The 22203-nt window shown below is 37.2% G+C and overlaps 1 protein-coding gene and 1 pseudogene across 19 annotated transcripts in view; one reads left to right on the top strand and one right to left on the bottom strand.

The window, feature by feature from the left end:
- CEP63 (centrosomal protein 63) overlaps positions 1-22203 on the top strand; it is a 71784-nt gene that overhangs the window by 6605 nt on the left and 42976 nt on the right. For 12 of the 19 annotated variants that reach the window (XM_008009058.3, XM_008009054.3, XM_038002850.2 and 9 more), the window contains 2 exons: positions 3364-3432; positions 15546-15723. In XM_008009058.3, coding sequence (XP_008007249.1) covers positions 3364-3432; positions 15546-15723 — 247 coding nt within the window. The remainder of the gene's footprint in view (positions 1-3363; positions 3433-15545; positions 15724-22203) is intronic. The other 7 variants (XM_038002870.2, XM_038002853.2, XM_038002864.2 and 4 more) reach the window with 2 other exon arrangements.
- Positions 17571-21015, bottom strand: LOC140713490 (developmental pluripotency-associated protein 4 pseudogene; annotated as a pseudogene).

Genomic DNA, 22203 nt, shown 5'->3' with positions numbered 1-22203 from the left:
TTGTTTTAATTTGTATTTAAAATTTTACAAAGAATATCTAATTTTATGTAATTATGTGGCACATGCAAAGAAGAAATCAAAGTGACATAGTGCATAGAGTTGAATGAGGGTCAGATTGGTTAGGAAAAGAATCCGTGATATAACTATGAGCAACTCAGATGACAAACATCCAGATAAAATCAGCCCTTACTATTTGCCTGATCCTGAGGATTGGTGGTGTTTGGCACTAAGGCAGATGGTGAAGGAATTACAGAAACACATTGCACATTAGTAAGTTTACTGTATTTCTCACAGAGGATATTACTGGTCCACTTCTCTCCTTTTTTTTTTTTTTTTAAACAGGAATCTCTCTTAGACCATTTTGATTTCTAAAATAGCAATATTTATTATGTGACTATTTCATTATTGTGCTGCTGCCACCTGGTGGCTATAGTAGTGATGTCATACTTCAGTTTAATTTCTTTTTTTATTGCAAAGACACTATTAAGCCAAAAGATACGCTGATATATTTTAAGATATAGAATACTGTAAAATACATAAAGGTTGCACGTTGATTGTGACTCGATAGTCACACTGTCTAGATTGAATCCAGGACTATAATTTGTAGTTTATCATAGTCAAGTTATTTAACTCTCTAAGCCTCAGTTTTCTCAAAGTAATAGTATCTGTCTTTTTTTTTTTTTTTTTTTTTTTTTGAGACGGAGTCTTGCTCTGTCGCCCAGGCTGGAGTGCAGTGGCTGGATCTCAGCTCATTGCAAGCTCCGCCTCTCGGGTTTTTACGCCATTCTCCTGCCTCAACCTCCGGCGTAGCTGAGACTACAGGCGCCCGCCACCTCGCCCGGCTAGTTTTTTGTGTTTTTTAGTAGAGACGGGGTTTCACTGTGTTAGCCAGGATGGTCTCGATCTCCTGACCTCATGATCCACCTGTCTTGGCCTCCCAAAGTGCTGGGATTACAGGCTTGAGCCACTGCGCCTGGCTAGTATCTGTCTTTTATGAGTGTTGTGAAGATTGATTTAGACAATGTGTACAAGACAGCTATTGAACATTCAGTAACTTCTATTATAAATATATTATTAAATAATAGTCATATAGAAAATATATTCGTATATATTACTAAATATACTGTTTGAGAATAACATGACCTAAGTAAGTATAATTTTACTAACGATAATTTTGAATAACTGTGATAGCACTGTCAATAAGAATAGCACTTTCCTACATGTTAATAAGTGTCCGTGTATGGTGGTCAGGAGCTTGCTACTTACAGTGGACACTTAATTGGCTATTAGAACCCATGAAAAAGCTGGAAGAAACCTTAGAAAATATTGTTCGTGCCCCTCATTTTACAGATGTTAAAACAAGTCCAAGAATATAAAGCTAGTTAGTTGCAGAGTAGGACTGTATCCTGGGTCTCCATCTAGTGCGGTGTGGACCATGTACTGCCTCTCAGTTCTCCTAGAGTGGACCAAAACATGGAATCTTGGTTGCATTGTAATTTGACTGTATTGTGATTTGAAAGTGGAGTAAAACATGGGAACCTTTTTCTTTAGGTTTTTATTTTTGCAATTTTGGTGTAATATGTAGGATAAACCAACTAGAAAAAAAAATCCTCCCTGTCATGTTTGTGCATGAATAGTTTAATACTCAGTTTGTTAGTATCTTTAGAAATAGATGCAAATAAGATGCAGTGGTTCTATTTTCCAGTCTTCTCATTCTCCTCTGTGTCTCTGGAACACCCTGGGCATGCCTCTCACTATATCACACTGGGAAAGCCTTTTTGTCTCATTTTTTTCTGTCCCATACTAGACTATTACTACCTTGAAAAGGGCCATATTATTCATCACTATATATCTAGTTGTTAGTACAACACTGAATTATGTGTCGAGTAAAATAATCTACTTCTTACAGCAGTATAATTTTTAGATGAGGATTAGCCCAGGGGCAGAATGTCCACACCACAATCTTTGGTTATTGTCTAAAGGTTTAAGGAAAAAGCGTTTTGGAATGAAAAGTGGTTTGACATTGAACATTTTGAAGATTTATCATAAAAGATGAGAAGCATACAGCACATATTAACACTTCTGAGTTTAAGGGTCTTCTTTCCTTTCTCACTGTCACCTTTCTTCATGGTATATCTTACCCTTTATTTTATTTATTTATTTATTTATTTATTTATTTATTTATTTATTTGAGATGGAATCTCTCTCTGTCGCCCAGGCTGTAGTGCAATGGTATGATCTCGGATCACTGCAACCTCCGCCTCCTGGCTTCAAGCAATTCTCCTGCCTCAGCCTCCCGATAGCTGGAACTACAGGTGCACACCACCATGCCCGGCTAATTTTTTTTTTTTTTTTTTTTTGGTAGAGTCGGGGTTTTACCATGTTGGCCAGGCTGGTCTCAAACTGCTGACCTCAAGTGATCCGCCCACCTCAGCCTCCCAAGTTCTAGGATTGCAGGCATGAGCCACCGCACCTGACTGTATCTTGCCGTTTATATGGCAGTCTTCTATCTCCTTTTCCCTCTTTCTCTGCTAGACTCTTCCTGTAGTCCCCTAGCTATGACCAGTTTGCATGGGGAAGAGGGTAGGTAAAAGACAGAGGGGAGTTAAGTTCAGCCAAAAGAATCTGCCACATACCATGTTGAAATGCTACATTGAGCTCTGGAGCTGCAGAGATGAATAAAATTGGGTTTCTGCCCTGGAGGGATGAATAGTCTAGTAAGGAAAAATAGTGTGTAAAAAACTCACTTCCAGTGTGGTGTAACTGCTATGAAAGAACCTGTTAAGCACTGGGAGCAAATGAAGTGCAGAGGCAGGAGGGCCCTGTGGCTGCCTTTCGGTGAAGAGAGGATGTTGCATGCAGGAAGCTCTATGAGCCTGTCTTCAGGGGTGAGTAGGCTTTCCCATGATAGACTAAAGAGTTTAATCTCAGTGCACTTCACATTTTTTATACTATCTCTTTATTTAAAAAAAAGCTATGCTTTCCCTCTGACATGTGTGAACCCAATTTCTTTCTCATTTTGTAAGGGGGTTTGTGTACTATCCCTCTGCTAGAGAGATCCCAACTCCACCCCCGCCCACCTGACATTAGGAACTAAACAAAGAACAATGAGGTATTTGATAGTTACATGGAGAGAGTATCAACAGCAATTCAGATATTTTTAAGTTATTCTGTTTTAATCTGAAATATGTTTGTTCCTAGTTTTCCTGAAGTGATGTTCTTTGACTGCTTCTACAGTCATCCTAAGAAGTGCTGCATTTTTTCCTTGTTATGTATGCTTTCATTCACATTCTTAAGTTGTAAGTTAGAATGTTAGAACTGAAGAAATGAATTTTCTCATGACTGATATTTTTTCTTTGTCAGTTTCCAGAACAAAGGGGATTTGGTGATGGAGGCTTTGTTAGAAAGAATGCAAAATCGAGGGCATGGTGGGTAAGTTTGCTTTTATAAAAATTAATTGTTTGGTTAATACATAATAATTATACATATTTATAGAGTCCACGTGATACCTTCATACATACATATAATGTGTAATGATCAAATAAGGGAATTTAATATACCCATCAGCTCAAGCATTTATCATTTTTTGTGTTGGGAACATTTCAATTCTTCTAGCTACTTTGAAATATATAGTAAATTTTTAAGGTTTAAGGGACCTTACTGTGCTAGTCACCCTACTGTCCTAGTTACTTAACTAGTCACATACTAGTTACTTACTAGTCACCTTACTGTGCTATTTAACGCTATAGCTTACTCTTCTACCTAACTGTATGGTTTGTACCCATTAACCAAACATTCTTCACCCCCAACCCCTTCCCAGCCTCTGGTCACCATCGTTCTACTCTCTACGTCTGTGAGGTGAACTTTTTTAGACCCCACACATGAATGAGAACATGAGATATTTGTCTTTCTGTGCCTATTATTTCACTTAATGACCTCCAGTTTTATCCATGTTGCTGCAAATGACAGGGCTTCATTCTGTTTTGTGACTGAATAGTACTCCATGATGGATATATATCTGACATTTTCTTTGTTCATTAATCTGCTGTTGGACACTTAAGTCATTTCTATATCTTGGTTATTGTGAATAATGCTGCAGTAAACATGGGGGTACAAGTATCCCTTTCACATATTGATTTCCTTTCATTTGGATATGTTACCCAATAGTGTGCTTTCTGGATCATATGTGTTATGAGTGGTACAAAGTCAGACATAACCAGGTCCATACATGTTTGTGTCTTTCTACAAGAGCAAACTTTTAGTGATGTTATTTCAGTCATAAAAACCACAATCTACATGGAGTTCCCAAGGAGGCAGTTCCCCCTAGTACTACCAGTTCACTTGATAGTCAGAGCCATGGGCATACAGGCTCAAGCCTCTCCACAAGTCAGTCAATATTGCAAACCACACATAATAGCGTATTTAATTAATATGTGTAAATGTTACAGCGTAAACATTCCACATCAAACAGAGTAACAATTAACAGGAGAAAAGGACAGAAAAAAAAAGGGGGGGTGCTAAAGAACTAGTCCAAAGAGAGCAACTGAACTAAGAGCGTATTCTGGCCTGATCTGGACGGTTGTCAACATCTTGCAAGGAAGAGCCTTTGGCGACAGATGCCAGGTGCTGATCACAGATGACAGCAAGACAGGGTCTTATCAAGACAGCTGTTTTGAGCTGGCAAAGTCTTGCTCTTTTTGTGGCCACAGAGTCTTCTGGTGAGAACTGACAGTGAAACATTTTGCCTGTTTATGTCATTATGTGATTGGGTGCAGTCTTTATTGATTAAGTCCCTGTGGGCATGATGTCTTTTGAAATGTGAGATGCAGTCTCTTTCTAAAATGGAGTTACTTATGTTAAGGATGCTATATACAATATGGTAGTTCTATTTGTAGTTTTTTAGAAAACTCCATTTAGTTTTCCACAATGGCTGTACTAATTTTACGTTCTCACCAACAGCATGTAAGAGTTCCCTTTTGTCCACATCCTCCCCAGCATTTGTTATTTTTTGTCTTTTTGAAAATCATTCTAACTGGGGTGAGATGATATTGTGGTTTTCACTTGCATTTCCCTGGTGATTTAGTGGTGTCAAGCATTTTTTCATATACCTTTTGGCCATGTGTATGTCTTCTTTTGAGAAATGTCTATTCAAGTCCTTTGCCCACATTTTAATAGGGTTTTTTGTTTTTTTGCTGTTGAGTTGTTTTTCTTGTATATTCTGGATGTTTAATCCCTTGCTGAATAGTTTGCAAATATTTTCTCCCATTCTACAAGTTGTCTTTGGCTCTGTTGATTGTTTCCTTTGCTGTGCAAAAACTTCTTAGTTTAACTAAGTCCCAATTGTCAGTTTTTGTTTTTGCTGCCTGTGCTTTTGAAGTCTAAGCCATAAAATCTTTGCCTTGACCAATGTCCTGAAGCATTTCCTCTATATTTTCTTTTTTTTTTTTTTTTTTTTTTTGTAGAGACGGGCGTCTCATTCTGTTGCCCAGGCTGGAGTACAGCAGCACAGTTGTAGCTCACTGTAGCCTCAAACTCCTAGGTTCAGGTGATCCTCCTGCTTCAGTGTCCCAAGTATCTGGGACCATAGACATGTCATCTGGCTAATTTAAGAACAGTTTTTTTTGTTTTTTTGTTTTTTTGTTTTTTTTTAGAGATGATATCTCACTGTGTTGCTCAAGCTGATCTTGAACTCCTGGCCTCAAGTGATCCTCCTGCCTCAGCCTACTGAGTAGTTGGGATCACAGGCATCAGCCACCGTACCCAGTCCGTTTGTTTTCTTCTAGTAGTTTTATAGTTTTGGGTCTTACATGTAAGTCTTTAGTCCATTTTGAGTTGATTTTTTTTTAATATGGTGAGAGGAGTCTAGTTTCATTTTTCTGCATGTGAATATCCATTTTTTCCAGCACCATTTATTGAATAGGGCATCCTTTTCCCATTGTATGTTATTGGCACCTTTGTTGGAAATCAGTTGGCTGTAAGCACGTGGATTTATTTCTAGGTTGTTTATTTTGTTCCATTGGTGTATGTGTCTGCCTTTATACCAATACCATGCTGTTTTGGTTATTATAGCTTGGTAGTATATTTTGAAGTTAGGCAGGTAGTGTGATACCTCCAGTTTTGTTCCTTTTGATCAGGATTCCTTTGGCTATTCAGGGCCTTTTATGGTTCAGTGTGAATTTTAGGATTATTTTTTCTATTACTGTGAAGCATGTCATAGGTATTTGATAGAGATTGCATTGAATCTGTATTTGAATATATTAATTCTTCTGATCCATGGGCATGGATGTCTTTTCATTTGTTTGTATCCTCTTCAATTTCTTTCATCAGTGTTTCATAGTTTTCTTTGTAGAGGTCTTTTATGTCCTTGGTTAAATTTAGTCCTAGGTATTATTTTTTTTCTTGTAGCTTTTGTAAATGGGATTGCTGTTTTGATTTCTCTTTCAGCTAGTTCGTTATTGGTGTATTGAAACAATACTGATTTTTGCATGTTGATTTTGTATTCTGCAACTTTACTGAATTTTTTTTATCAGTTCTAAGACTTTTTTGGTGGAGTCTTCAGGTTTTTCTGTATGTCAGATCATGTTGTACACAAAGAGTAACAATTTGACTTCCTCCTTTCCAATTTGGGTGCCTGTATTTGTTTTTCTTGCCTGATTGCTCTGACTAGGACTTTCAGTTATGTGTTGAATGGGAGTGGTGGAAGTGGGCATCCTTGTTGTGTTCAAGTTCTTAGAGGAAGGGCTTTCAGCTTTTCCCCATCCAATATAATGATAGCTGGGGGTTTGTCATATATGGCCTTTATTATGTTGAGGTATGTTCTTTCTATGCTTGATTGAGAGTTTTTATCAGGGAGAGATGTTGAATTTTATCGAGTGCTTTTCCTGTATTTGTTGAGATGATGATATGGTTTTTGTCTTTCATTCTGTTGATGTGATGTATCACTTTTATTGATCTGTGTATGTTGAATCATTCTTGCATACCTGGGATAAATCCCACTTGATCATGCTGTATTATCTTTTTGTTTTGTTGTTGGATTTGGTTGGCTAGTATTTTGTTGAGGATTTTTGCATCTGTGTACATCAGGGATATTGGCCTGTAGTTGTCTTCTTTTGTTGTGTCCTTGTCTGCTTTTGTCATCAGAGTAAAGGTGGCCTTGTAGAATAAGTTAGGAAAATTTTTCTCTTCTTCAATTTTTTTGGAATACTTTGAGAAGAATTGATGTTTTTCTTTATGAAGTTGGTAGAATTCAGCAGTAATGCCATCAGGTCCTGGGCTTTTCTCTCTTGGGAGACTTTTTATTCCTGGTTCAGTCATGTCACTCATTATTGGTCTTCCTGGTTCAGTCTTTGTAGGTTATGTGTGTCCAGGAGTTTATTTCCTCTAGGTGTTCCAATTTGTTAGCATATAGTTGTTTGTAATAATCTCTAATGTTCCTTTGTACTTTTGTGGTATCAGTTGTCATGTTGCCTTTTCTCTTTCTGATTTTATTTATTTGGGTCTTCTCTTTTTTCTTGGTTAGTCTAGCTAATAGTTTATCGATTTTATCTTTTTAAAAAACCAACTTTTTGTTTCATTGATTCTTTGTATTGTTTTTTAGTCTCTTTTGTTTATTTCTGATCTGATCTTTGTTTTTTTTTCCTTCTACTAATTGGGTTTTGTTTGTTGTTGCTTTGGTACTTGAAGTACATCGTTAGGTTCTTTGTTTGAAGTCTTTGTACTGTTTTTATTTTTTAAATTCAGGGGTACATGTGCTGGTTTGTTACATGGATATATTGTGTGATGCTGAAGCTTGGGCTTCTATGTATCCTATCACCCTATGTATTACATCTTTGTAATTCTTTTTGTAGAGATCTTTCACCTCTGTGGTTAGATGTATTCTTAGATTTTTTTTTTTTAAATGTGTGGCTATTGTAAATGGGATTGTGTTCTTGATTCAGTACTCAGCTTGAACATTATTGGTGTATAGAAATGCTACTGATTTTTGTACCTTGATTTTGCATTCTGAAACTTTACCAAAGCTTGTTTATCAGGTCTAGGAACATTTTGGTAGGATTTTCAGGTTTTCTAGATAAAGAATCATATCATCAGCAAAGATAGATATTGCTTATTCAGTATGATATTGGCTGTGGGTTTGTCATAGATGGCTCTTACTATTTTGAGGTCGGTTCCTTCGATGCCTAGTTTGTTGAGGGCTTTTAACATGAAGGAATATTAGATTTTATTGAATGTTTTTCTGCATCTATTGAGATTATCATATGGTTTTTGTTTTTAATTCTATTTATGTGACGAATCACATTTATTGAACATAGTACGCAAAAGGATAGTTTTTCATCCTTTGCCCGCCCTCTGCCCTTGCTTTCTTTTGGAGTCTCCAGTGTCTAATTTTTTTTGTATTTTTGGTAGAGATGAGATTTCGCCGTGTTGGCCAGGCTGGTCTCGAGCTCCTGACCTCAGGTGATCCCCCTGCCTCAGCCTCCCAAAGTGCTGGGATTACAAGTGTGAGCCACCGTGCCTGGCTTATTATTCCCATCTTTATGTCTGTGTGTAGTCAGTGTTTAGCTTCCACTTGTAAATGAAAGCATGCAGTATTTGGTTCTCTGCTTCTGTGTTAATTTGCTTAGGATAATAGCCTGCAGCTGCATCCACATTGCTGCAAATAACATTTTGTTTTTCTTTTATGGCTGTCTAGTATTCCATGGTGTATATGTACCACATTTTCTTTATCCAATCCACCATCAACATAGGTTGGTTCCGTGTCTGCTATTGTGATTGGTGTTGCGATGAACATGTGAGCGCATGTGTCTTTTTGGTAGCATTATTTATTTTCCTTTGAGTATATACCTAGTAATGGGATTGCTGAATCAATTGGTAGTTCTAATTCTAGTTTTAGTTCTTTGAGAAATCTCCAAACTGCTTTCCACAGGGGTTAAACTAACTTACATTCTCACCAACAGTGTTACCTTTTCTCCAATGCCTCACCAACATCTGTTATGTTTTGATTTTTTTATAATGGCCATTCTGACTGGTGTGAGGTGGTATCTCATTGTGGTTTGATTTGCATTTCTCTGATGATTAGTGATGTTGAACATTTTTCAAGTTTGTTGTAGTTTATGGATATTAGCCCTTTGTTGGATGCATAGTTTGCAAATATGTTCTCTCATTCTGTAGGTTGTCAGTTCACTCTGTTGGTAGTTTGTTTGTTTGTTTGTTTTTTCTGTGCCGAAGCTCTTTAATTAGGTCCCAGTTGTCAATTTTTGTTTTTGTTGCATTTGCTTTTGAGGACATAACTTTTTGAGTCATAAATTCTCTGCCTAGGCCAGTGTCCAGAAGAGTATTTCCTAGATTTTTCTCCTAGGATTCTTACAGTTTGAGATCTTACATTTAAATCTTTAATCCATCTTGAATTAATTTTTGCATATGGTGAGGAGGTGTAGGGGTTGAGTTGCATTCTTCATACAATTAGCCAGTTTTCCCAGCACCATTTATTGAATAGTGTATCCTTTCTACATTGTTTATTTTTGTCAACTTTGTTGAAGATCAGTTCGTTGTAGGTGTGTAGCTTTATTTCTGGTTCTCTGTTTTGTTCCATTGGTCTGTGTGTCCATTTTTGTACCAGTGTCATGCTGTTTTGATTACTATAGCATTATAGTATAAGGTAAGGTAATATGGTGCCTCTAGCTTTGTCCTTTTTGGGTAGGATTGCTTTGGCTATTTGGGCTCTTTTTTGGTTCCATATAAATTTTAAAATAGTTTTTTTCTAGTTCTTTGAAGAATGACAATAATTTGGTAGGAATTGCATTGAATCCATAGATTGCTTTGGGCAGGATGGCCATTTTAATTGTATAGATTCTTCCAATCCATGAGCATGGAATATTTTTCCATTTGTTTATGTCATCTGTGATTTCTTTCAGCAGTGTTTTGTAATTCTTTTTGTAGAGATCTTTCACCTCTGTGGTTAGATGTATTCTTAGGATTTTTTTTTTTTTTTTTTTTTTTTTTAAATGTGTGGCTATTGTAAATGGGATTGTGTTCTTGATTCAGTACTCAGCTTGAACATTATTGGTGTATGGAAATGCTACTGATTTTTGTACCTTGATTTTGCATTCTGAAACTTTACCAAAGCTTGTTTATCAGGTCTAGGAACATTTTGGTAGAATTTTCAGGGTTTTCTAGGTAAAGAATCATATCATCAGCAAAGATAGATAATTTGCCTTCTTCTTTTCCTATTTGAATGCCTTTTATTTCTTTCTCTTGCCTGGTTGCTCTGGCTAGGACATCAAGTACTAGGTTGAGTAGGAGTGGCAAGAGAGGACATCCTTGTCATGTTCCAGGTCTCGGGGGAGTGCTTTTTGACTTTTGCTTATTCAGTATGATATTGGCTGTGGGTTTGTCATAGATGGCTCTTACTATTTTGAGGTCAGTTCCTTCGATGCCTAGTTTGTTGAGGGCTTTTAACATGAAGGGATATTAGATTTTATTGAATGTTTTTTCTGCATCTATTGAGATTATCATATGGTTTTTGTTTTAAATTCTGTTTATGTGATGAATCACATTTATTGATTTTTGCCTATGTTGAACCATCCTTGCATCCCAGGAATAAAGCCCACTTGATTGTGATGGATTATCTTTTTGATGTGCTGCTGGATTCAGTTGGTATTTTGTTGAGGATTTTTACTTCTATGTTCATTAGGGATATTGGTCTGTAGTTTTCTTTTTTTGTTGTTGTATCTTTGCCAGATTTTGGTAGCGGGGTGATGTTGGTTTCATAGAATGAGTTAGAGAGGGATCCCTCTTCCTCAATGTTTTGGAATAGTTTCAGTAGAGTTGGTACTACCTCTTCTTTATATGTCTAGTAGAATTTGGCTGTGAATCCGTCTGGTCTGGGGCTGTTTTTGGTTGGTAGGCTTTTTATTACTGATTCAATTTTGTAACTCATTAATCTGTTGAGGATTTCTCTTTCTTTCTGGTTCAATTCTGGGAGGTTGTGTTTTCCAGGAATTTTTCCATTTCCTCTAGATTTTCTAGCCTGTGTGCATAGGGATGTTCATAGTAGTCTGTGAGGATCTTTTGTGCTTCTGTGGGATTGGTTGTAATGTCACCTTTGTCATTTCTGATTGTATTTATTTGGATCTTTTTTTCTGTTAATTTAGCTAGCAATTCATCAATCTTATCAACTGTTTATTTCATTTGTTTTGGTCTCAATTTTGTTTATTTCTGCTCTGATTTTAGTTACTACTTTTTTTCTGCTAGCTTTGGGTTTAGTTCTTATTTTTCTAGTTCCTTTAGGTGTGACATTACATTGTTTTAGGTTGTTGACTTGAGATCTTAATGTAGGTGTTTAGAGCTGTAAACTTTCCTCTTAACACTGTGAAGAATTTTTTGATATCTGCCTTTGTTTACCCAAAAGTCATTCAGAAGCAAGTTGTTTAGTTTCCATGTATTTTTGTGGTTTTGAGAATTCCTCTTGGTATTCTTATTTTTATATTTTTATTCCACTGTGGTCTGAAAAGATGCTTGGTGTGATTTCGATCTTTTTTTTTTTTGTCCTTGTACTGTTTTGATGTAGGCATCTATTGCTATAAACATCTCTCTTAGCACTGCCTATGCTGTATCCCATAGGTTTTAGTATGTTGTATTTTCATTTTCATTTGTTTCAAGACATTTTTGCATTTCTTTTTTAATTTCTTCACTGACCCAGTGGTCATTCAGGAGCATGTTGTTTAATTTCCGCGTATTTGTACAATTTCCAAAGTTTCTCTTAATCTTGATTTTTAGCTTTTTTCCATTATGGTTTAAGATACTTGATATGATTTTGATTTTAAAAAATTCGTTGAAACTTGTTTTGTGGCCTAACCTATGATCTATCGTGGAGAATGTTCTATGTGCTAAAGAATGTATATTCTGCAGCTGTTAGATGAAATGTTCTATAAATGTCTTTAGGTCTGTTTGGTCTATAGTGTAGAACAAACTGGATGTTTGTTGATTTTCTGTCTAAATCACTTGTCCGGTGCTCAAAGTAGGGTATTGAAGTCCCCAATTATTATTGTATTGGAGTCTGTCTCTCACTCTTTAGCTCTGATAATATTTGCTTTGTATGTCCGTGTGCTCTGGTGTTGGATGTATGTATATTTACAGCCTGTAGTATCTTGTTGCTGAATTGATCCCTTTTCATTATATAATTACCTTCTTTGTCACTTTTTATGTTTATTTGACTTAAAGTCTATTTTGTCTGATATAGGAATAACTACTCCTGCATGCTTTTGGTTTTCATTTGTGTAGGATATTTTTTCCCATTTCTTCATTTTCAGTTTATGCGTGTCTTTACGGATGAAGTAAGTTTCTTTTAGGTAGCACATAATTCCGTCTTGCTTTTTATCTATTCACCATTCTGTATCTTTTAATTGGGGAATTTAAACCATTTACATTCAGGGTTGTTATAGATGGGTAGGGACTTAACTCCTGTAATTTTGTTAACTGCTTTCTGGTGCTCTTGTATATCCTTTATTCCTTTCTTCTTCCTTTATTGTTTACCTGTATAATTTGGTCTCTCTCTCTCTGGTTGTTTTTTTTTTTTTTTTTTTTTTGTGATAATGTTTGATGCCTTTCTCTTTCTCATTTGTGTTTCTGCTTCACCAGTGAGTCTTACACTTTTTGTGTGTTTTCACGATAGCAGATATCATCCTCTTGCCTTATGATGTAGGACTCCCATATGCATTTTTTGTAGAGCTGGTCTAGTGATGATGAATTATCTCAGTTTTTTGCTTGTCTGGGAAAAACTTTATTTTTCCTTCATTTCTGAAGGATGGCTCTGTTGCGTATAGTATTCTTAGATGCCAGTTTTTTTTGTTTGTTTTTTCTTTTAGCACTTTGAATATATCACCCCATTCTCTCCTGGCCTGTAAGGTTTTTGCTGAGAAATCTGCTGTTAGTCTGATGGCAATATCCTTATATGTGAGGAACTCACAGAACATTTGATATTTTTCTCTTGCTGTTTTTAGAATTCTGTGTCTTTGACTTTTGACAGTTTGACTATAATGTGCCTTAGAGAAGACCTTTTTAGGTTGAATCTATTTGAGGATATTTGAGCTGTCTTTATTTGGATATCTATATCTTTTGCAATAATTGGGAAGTTTTCAGCTATTATTTTGTTAAATTGGTTTTTTGTTCCTATGCCCATCTTTTCTCTTTCTGGTTTTGCAAGAATTTGAATATTTGGTCACTTTATGCCATGTAGGCTTTCTTTATTCTTTTTTATACTTTATTCTTTTGTTGTTGTTGTCTGATGGGGTTATTTCAAAAGGTCCATCTTCAAGTTCAGAAATTCTTCTACTTGTTCTACTCTGTTGTTGAAACTCAATTGTATTTTTAAATTTCATTTGTAGAATTCTTCAGTTTCAGGATTTCTGTTTGGTTCTTTTTAATGATATCCATCTCTTTGTTGAATTTCTTTTTCAGAACATACATTGTTTTCCTGATTTGTTTTTATTATCTGTGTTTTCTTGTATCTCACTGAGTTTATTTAATAACATTGTTTTGAATTATTTTTAGGAATTTCATACATTTCCTTTTCTTTGGGATCTGTTACCAGAGAATTATTGTGTTCCTTTGAGGTGTTATTTTTCTTTCCTTTTTCATTTTTCTTGTGTCCTTATATTGATTTCTGTGTATCTGGTGTAATAGTCACTTCTTCCAGTTATATGGATTGGCTTTCATAGGGAAAATTTTTTTCCTGTAGGTGTATCTATAATGTTGGTCAGGTAGGGTGCTTTGGATTTGATTCTCAGTGGGTGCAGGAGTGTAGTTTATATGATTTTTCCAGCCATAATCAGTATCAGTGTTTTCTATGAGTTCTTCAGTGACTTGGACCGTGGTGGTTAGTGGAGGCTATGGCAAGGCTCTGCTGGGGATAGGGACACCAGGCAGACTGGTCATCACATACCAGTCAGTGATGGCAGTGGCAGGCGGGATGGGCCTGTCCTCAGGCTTCCCAGATGGCACGCACAGGCACCGGTGGTAGCAGGCAGGGCAGATCAATCCCCAGGCCCCTGGATGACATGCACAGGCACCAGTGGTGGCAGTAGTGAGTGAGGCAGGCCTTTCCAAGGTCCCTGGATGATGTGCATAGGTGCTGGCAGTGGTCAAGGTGGGTTTTTTCCAGGGCACCTACTGGTGGAAGGAGGGGCCAGGCTGATCACCAGTGCCTCGGACAATGTGTGTGGTAGTAGTGGTGGGCCCCTAAGTGGTGTGTGTGGACTCCCAGTGGTAAGTTTTCTTTTGACCTTAAGCTTCTCACTGCAGTTTAAAAAGCTTATCTGAGTTATGTCTCTGACCATATTGTGCTTTGGGTACAGAAGCAAAAGTGTTGAGCAAAAGCTAAGTTGATCCATGTCATGGTCACAGTATTTTGGGGGGACTTTGTTTGGGTTGTTTGCCTCATCACAGCAGTGTGAAGCTAGGTGTTTGCCTACATCCTATCTTGATTTTTCTACTCTTAAGAAGCAAAAGTACAAAGGTTCTGTCACACTAAGAAAAGGTGGTTTTTGAAAGTATTTAAGCCTTACTGATAGCTGTCTGTGGCCATTTCTGGAAACCTCTTTGAATCTAGTATGTCCGTGTCCAGTTCTGTTTCTCAGCAACATCTGGCATCTCCTGAAATGCCAGGATATCAGTAAGTTTACAATAGTAAGGTAGACTACTACAATAAGTTTCTGACAAAAAGATGGGCAGAAATAGTTGAAATAAATCTGACTGAAGGATGAATTTCTTGAAGCAGCTCTTAAAATTGTATTATCACTTTCCTGCATGATAGTCTACTTTCTTCCAAGGCTTTTTCCTTTAGCTAGATGAAAATGTGACATATAGGCTTGTCTGGATCCTTCCTGAAAGCTTCCCTAATATATTACAGAGGCGCTTGTTAGCTGTGGCAGCCTGGCTCCACAAACCAGACTTAAAACATCAGTCTTGTGCCTAACCAAACAACTTGGGCTTTAGGTTGGCTATGAGGGGAAGACAAGATATTCTGTGAAATAAGTAATCATCTTAATATGAGCATTAAAAGTAAAAGCTTAGGCTGGGCACGGTGGCTCACACCTGTAATCCCAGCACTTTGGGAGGCTGAGGCCGGGCGGATCACCTGAGGTCAGGAGTTCAAAACCAGCCTGGCCTACATGGCAAACCCCATTTCTACTAAAAACAAAAATTAGCTGGGCATGGTGGCGCATGCCTGTAATTCCAGCTACTCGGGAGGCTGAGGCAGGAGAATTGCTTGAACCCGAGAGGTGGAGGTTGCAGTGAACTGTGATCGTGCCACTGCACTCCAGCCTGGGCAACAAGAATGAAACTCTGTTTCCAAATAAATAAATAAATAAATAAATGGCAAAAGCTCAGAAATCCTATTATTTGCTTCTGGTAATTTATTAATTGACATTATTAATGTCATTTATTTACTTCAGGTAGATTTACATCTGCTATATGTTTACAGGAAAAAGATGAAAAGCCACTTGAACATATCTTCTGTTTTCTTAATGATCTGTTCTTCTTTATAGGGGATTTTTGACATCGTGTGAAGCAGAACTACAGGAGCTCATGAAACAGATTGACATAATGGTGGCTCATAAAAAATCTGAATGGGAAGGACGGACACATGCTCTAGAAACTTGCTTGAAAATCCGTGAACAGGAACTTAAGACTCTTAGGGGTCAGTTGGATGTGACACATAAAGAGGTAAAGCAATTTATTTGTTCTTCTTTTTGATATTTTTATGTTGTCTTTTATATTAAATGTGTTTCTTAAATATTTGTTGAAGAAATAATTTGTATACCAAGTTAGTTTCTTTATTGTTTTTTATTATACTTTTGCTGTTTTCTTTTAGAAGAAACATTCATTGTGAAAATGTGTAAGAATATTAGCATTTATTTCAAGGATCATTTTACCTTGGTTACATGTAATACATACATAACTTCTTTCTTTTTTTTTTTTTTTTTTTTTTTTGAGACAGAGTCTCACTATGTCGCCCAGGCTGGAGTGCAGTGGCCGGATCTCAGCTCACTGCAAGCTCCGCCTCCCGGGTTTATGCCATTCTCCTGCCTCAGCCTCCCGAGCAGCTAGGACTACATTAGCTGGGACTACAGGCGCCCGCCACCTCGCCCGGCTAGTTTTTTTTTTTTTTGTATTTTTTAGTAGAGACGGGGTTTCACCGTGTTAGCCAGGATAGTCTTGATCTCCTGACCTCGTGATCCGCCCGTCTCGGCCTCACAAAGTGCTGGGATTACAGGTTTGAGCCACCGCGCCCGGCCCATAACTTCTTTAAGAAAGTGTAGAAGGGTAGCACACATTGTTTGTCTAACCTTCATCATATTACATGTTCATATTAACATTCACTGAGTTTCATGAAACTTGCTTTTGGCTTCACTGTGTGGCTGGTATTACACAATAAGTTCCAGATTAAAGAATCTGCCTCTTTTGGTTAGATTTGAAGTAAAATTAAGAGAACCCTTTAAAAAAAACAAACCATGTTTACCCATGTTGAAAATTAGGGGAGAAGAAAGAAAAGAAGAAAATAAAAATTACCTGCAGTCCCACCACTCATTGATATTGGTAATTTGGGGGAAAAGTTTAATAATATTTTCTGGTTGCCTTCTCATAAATTTAGCTGGTAAATTAGGAGGAGTACTCTGAATATTGGAAGGGAAGTAGAAAGCATTTATGTGTGAGGGTTGCCTCTTAATTTTTGGCGTGGATGTCAATCTCAGAAGGATTGGAAGAGTTAGAGTTATAGGGGAGCACTGGTCCCATTTCTCACTCTGAAGACCTTTCCTACCAGTAGGATCACCATTCATTAAGGCTGTCATCAGCTTATTCAGGTACACTTCTGTGAATGGTACACACTGAGATTGTGATTTTGTTGAGAAAACTTATTAAGAATACTTTAGAAATGTTTCCCGTAACAAGGAAAGAGTTTGACTTGATAAAAATGTTATTACGCTTACCCAGAAAATTTCTCCTTGGTTGGCCATTTGTACTTTGGGTCAAAGTAGTACATGGTAACACTGACTGTATCAAAGTTTTCTGCTTATGCTGTTTACTAAATTGCAATTAATTTAAAATTTGAGTAGACCTTTGAGAATATATTTTAAAATTACACACGATGCAAAAATACAGGTGATGCAAAAGTACAGTGAATAATCATGTTTGATTTTTAAAAAATCATAATTTAGGCAGGGTCAGTGTTCCTTTTATGGTAGGCTACTTAGCTAGCACTTTGTTTCTCCTAGGGCAAAACAAAATTCTGTTTAGCAAGTTGAAATGAAAGTGGTTTTCTGATTGATAAATAGATTGTTTATTTTGTTAGAAACTCATTAAAGAATTGTGATTATGATAATATTTAGTCACTGTGATGCTAAATTTGAACTTATTCCTGTGGCTTAGTTTTAATGTCATGGGCATTATTGCCATTACTTAATGCCCTCGACATCAAAATTTCTCTCAAAGAGAAATTCAGAGAGATTAAGGGATTAAATGGATAGATTCCATGGTAAGGATTTGAAGATTTTAAGTTTGGCCTGGGGACATACAAGAAATTTAGAATTGCAGCTGTCTGGTCAATTTGCTACTTCATTGATTGGGCTGCTGAAAGTTGATTAAGTTTCTAGAAGTAGGTTTCTGAAGATAATCTAGTAATGGGAATCTATTCCATAGAATTCGTCTGGGAGATTGTGTTGCATTACAACACTTTTTTCTTTCTTTCTTTTTTTTTTAAGGAACAAATGTGTTTATTATAGTGCTGAAAAATTATGACCACCAACAACCAGTGAAGGGCAGGAAGGAACAACTATGAGATCATGAAAATGTCTTGCTTCTTGTATTAGTCTGTTCATATTGTGATAAAGAAATATCTGAGGCTGGGTAATTTATAAAGGAAAGAGGTTTAATTGGCTTATAGTTCTGTAGAAGCATAGTGGCTTCTGAGGAGGCCCCAGGAAACTTTCAATTATGGTGGAAGGCAAAGGGGAAGCAGGCCTGTCTTCACATGGTGGAGCAGGAGAGAGAGCGTGAAGGGGGAGGTGCTACACACTTCTAAACAACCAGATCTCAGGAAAACTCACTATCACGAGAACAGCACCAATGAGGAAATCTGCCCCCATGATCCAGTCACCTCCCACTAGGCCCCACTTCTAACATTGGGGGGTTACAGTTCCACATGTTATTTGGGCAGGGACACAGACCCAAACCATATCACTTGTCAACAAACTTTCTTCTCTTGCTTTAACATTTTTGGGATTCTTTCCCAAACCTTTTAAGTAATCATGATGGTTACAAATTTTCCAGTTCTACCACTCTTTCCAGTGCATTATTTTTATATCTTCATTAAAGGGGCAAAGCAAATCCCCTACTTGTAATAATAAGACAATATTGGAGACTGCCATTAAAACACAGGACAAGTAAAAAACAAATCTGTTCCAAGACACATGGGACTATCAATTTAGGAAATACACAGAAAATTAAAAGTTAAACTCAGTTGGATACATTATATATGTGCCGCTTTTTGTATGTCAATCATACCTAAATAAAGTGATTTTAAAAACAAATGATTCAACCTGTACCACCAACAGGTTTTGAGTGTATATACATTTAATATGTATTTATGAGTGGAGAACAACCTTAAACATTTTAAACAGCAGAGATACACAAAACAATTTTAGGTGGAAGTAATACAAAGTGCCTTGTGTTTCTGTCTTAGAATCAAATCATAGAAGTCTCAGGTTATTAATAAAACAAATATTGTTTTGAATATTAAAAATCATGTGTTTTGGGGAGGGAGAGAATTAACAGCCTTTCTCTGCCTTAAAATACTTTGCATTTTATGAAATTTACAATTGGAATGGAGGCACTCCTAGAGTTGTTAGTATGCTAGGGAGGGAAATTGAGCACAGGAGCAAACTACTGTTTCTTAGTGCTCAGCTGAATAAGTTTTCACTTAAAAGAGCTGTTGAAGTCATTTCTATTTTAGAAGTCTAGTATAAATGACTTTTTCTATGTATTAACTAGAATCAATGGTAATTTGTGAAATGTTTTATCATTTTTAAAAATTAGAATCTATATCTCAGCCAGTGAAGCAGCAGACACTGCTGCGTGTCATAATCTAACACCTGTAGTCCACCAGTCTGCATGGACTGTAAGCAGGTGTGGAGAGAACCGGAGTTCACTTATCAGCAACATGACCATGGAATTGACTGTTGAGTCTTTCTACTATTAATTACCATATATGTGCCTTTTTTCTGGTATTTTATTCCCACTGGATGCTTTTTATTAAGACCTTATACCTGTGAACACATTTGGAGCACAACTTACTGTCTTTAAGGTGCAGGTGGAAAATTGGGAGGCAGTAAGCAAGAAGAGTGCACTCACTCTCTGTTCTTACTCTTCTGGAGCCCAGGCTTGTCTAACATGAAACTGGAGGTGAACCCAACCATCTGTATCTACAGGGAGACTTCTCCCATGGTCTTCTCTTGTGGAGATTCCTCTGCCTCTGGTGTCCCACCCTGGCTGCAGTTCTGGCCCTGGAGGCCAGCAAAGCACCTGGGGTAGAAGTTGTCTTACAGCTGTATTAACTCCTTCAAGGAGAGCAGCAGACTCTTCCACGGCAGGCAGCACCCCACAAGGAGGAAGAGCCACCTCAGGAGGATGTGTCTCCTGAGAACTTTTCAGGGATGTTTACCCCTTGTCCACCTTTGGTTTTTTTTTTTTTTTTGGTAATGATTTCCGAATTCTGGCCTCTTTTGCTGTGCTAGGAATGTCCTTTTGTTTTGGGTAGGCGAAGGCACACGGGTGCTTATGTGCATCTAATTTCTGGCCTTTGGTGCTCAGCTTTAATTGTTGGCACCAGGGACTCAGAATGTCCTGGCAAATCAGGTTAACGGGTAGCAGTTTAGAGGGTAATGGAGTGATTGGTATCTTCTGAGGTTTTAGGTTGTTGTCACTGAACTCTGCCTTCCTCTTTGGGCAGAGCACTTTGTCACCTTTGACAGGTATTTTCATTTGGTCCCCTTTGCTGATGTTCCTGGCAAAGCAATTGTGCTTGGTTAATTAGAAGTTTGCTGATCTTCTTCCCTTGACTTCTCTGTGGAGTTCCACTCTTTGCCTTTTTGGCTTCTCCATACTCAGAAAAGAGGTGGAGATTGATAAAATTTTTCCAGAATCAAAACACTTCTTTCAAGTATGTGTTATAACACATTCATACTCCGATTTGAGCAGTATATGATATAGGAACTAGAAAATAGGGCTTTATGTTTTTGTCATTGTATTAGTTCATTCTCTCATTGCAATAAGGAACTACCTGAGACTGGGTAAGTTATGAAGAAAAGAGGTTTAATTGACTCTCAGTTCCACAGGCTGCACAGGAAACATGGCTGGTGAGGCCTCAGGAAACTTAATCGTGGCCTAAAGTGAAGAGGAAACAGGCACATTTTCACATGTCGGAGGAGGAGACAGAGCAAAGGGGGAAGTGCTACATACCTTTAAACAACCAGATCTCGTAAGAACTCACTATCACAAGAACAACAAGGGGGAAGTCTGCCCCCTGATCCAATCATCTCCCACCAGGCCCCTCCAGCACTGAAGACTACAGTTCAACATGAGATTTGGGTGGGGACATAGTCAAACCACATCAGTCATTCTTATTTGTTTGAAAGGTACAGACCTAGAAGCAGTTAGTCCTACGGTGTAAATCACTGCTAATCAAATGACAGGTCCATGATGAGATTAAAAGCTTGCACCGGAATGTAAATCAGTGTATATCCATCTTTCGCTGAGAAAATTTTGCTTGTAAGAATGTCAGTTACACTGAACGGTGTGTTTCATGACATACTTGATTTACACTCTGCCTCAGGCTTTTTATGCGGGATTGCTGTCTGTGAATAACTTCAGCCCACCTGCAAATCATACTTGGTGGATCACTAATATAAGCAACTTATTTTGTACGTTAAGGCTTTCTGTGTTTCTGGTTAACGTCCTGCAGTTATTATCTTCTAGCTCCCTACAGGGCAGGTTGACTTTATGAAATGAGTAAGAAATTTGGAGTCCTGGCCCTGCCTCTTTTCAGCTGAATGGCCTTGGACAAGTAACTTCCATCATTATTAGCATTTAATGTTCCTGAACTTTTCTTCACCTTTAATATTTATACTTGTCACAGTAAATAAAAAGAAAAATAATTCTACAAGGCTCATAAGAAAAAATAGTAATCTTCCCCACCCCTCTGAACCTAGGATTCTTACTTCTGTGAGGAGTAATTTCAAGCCTTTAACTCTTTCTTTTGGCATTTTCTCTATGTTTCCAAGGAACCTTTTTTACTGCTATATTTTCATTTATAATTTTAGCTGTTTAATGACTTGGTACTATGAAAGATGAGGGGTTTTGCTGTCTTACATACAATTATCATCCCCTCATCCTTCCAGGAGTGTATATCTTAATTTTTTGTTAGATCAGTATTCAGCATTTATATCATTAAAATGGTAAATATTATTCACAGTTGAGTCAGGTAGTGTAATTATAAGCAGACTTGTTTTGTACTGCTTTTTTGTTTTCCTGGAAATGACTAATTGTCTCACTTTCATTTGGTTTTTTAAACATACCTACCATTGATTGTTTCTGAACTCTCTGACACAGGTGTAAATCTTCTGTCGTTGTGTTTAGACATGGCAAGTAATCTGTCCATTTTCTTTTCTTTCATTTCTTTTCCCTGTGAAGACATCTCTCCTGGAGTTTGCCATTCTCCAATGTGGATAGGTTGCTTTCAAGGATATAGCTGTCATCGTGAGAACTCCCTTCACCATTATTCTGGAAGTTTTCTGTGCTCCTCTATTTGTGTTTCTTTGCATTCTCTGTCACCATGTTTGTATGTTTACGTTTCCATTTTGACAGAGCATAGTTTTGAGATCTTGTATATCTGAAAATAATCTTTATTCTGTTTTCAGGCCTGATTGGAAGTTTGACTGGCTGTAGAAATCAGCTTTAGAAGTAAATTTCCCTCAGGATGTTTACAGTTAAATATGAATTATTTCAGACTTTAATATTTGGTAATGGCAGAGTAGGTAATTTGGGCCAGTCCACTCACTGAGGACAAATATTACGTTAGATTTAAAAAAATTTTGGCTTGAAGCAAAATGCTATCAGGATGGTGAACAATTACCAGGCTGGGATCTGGGC

Source organism: Chlorocebus sabaeus, chromosome 15, assembly GCF_047675955.1.
Source record: "Chlorocebus sabaeus isolate Y175 chromosome 15, mChlSab1.0.hap1, whole genome shotgun sequence".
In the NCBI taxonomy this organism is placed as follows: Eukaryota; Metazoa; Chordata; class Mammalia; order Primates; family Cercopithecidae; genus Chlorocebus; species Chlorocebus sabaeus.
Note: the sequence above shows the minus strand (reverse complement) of the source record. Positions and strands in the feature narration are given on the sequence as shown.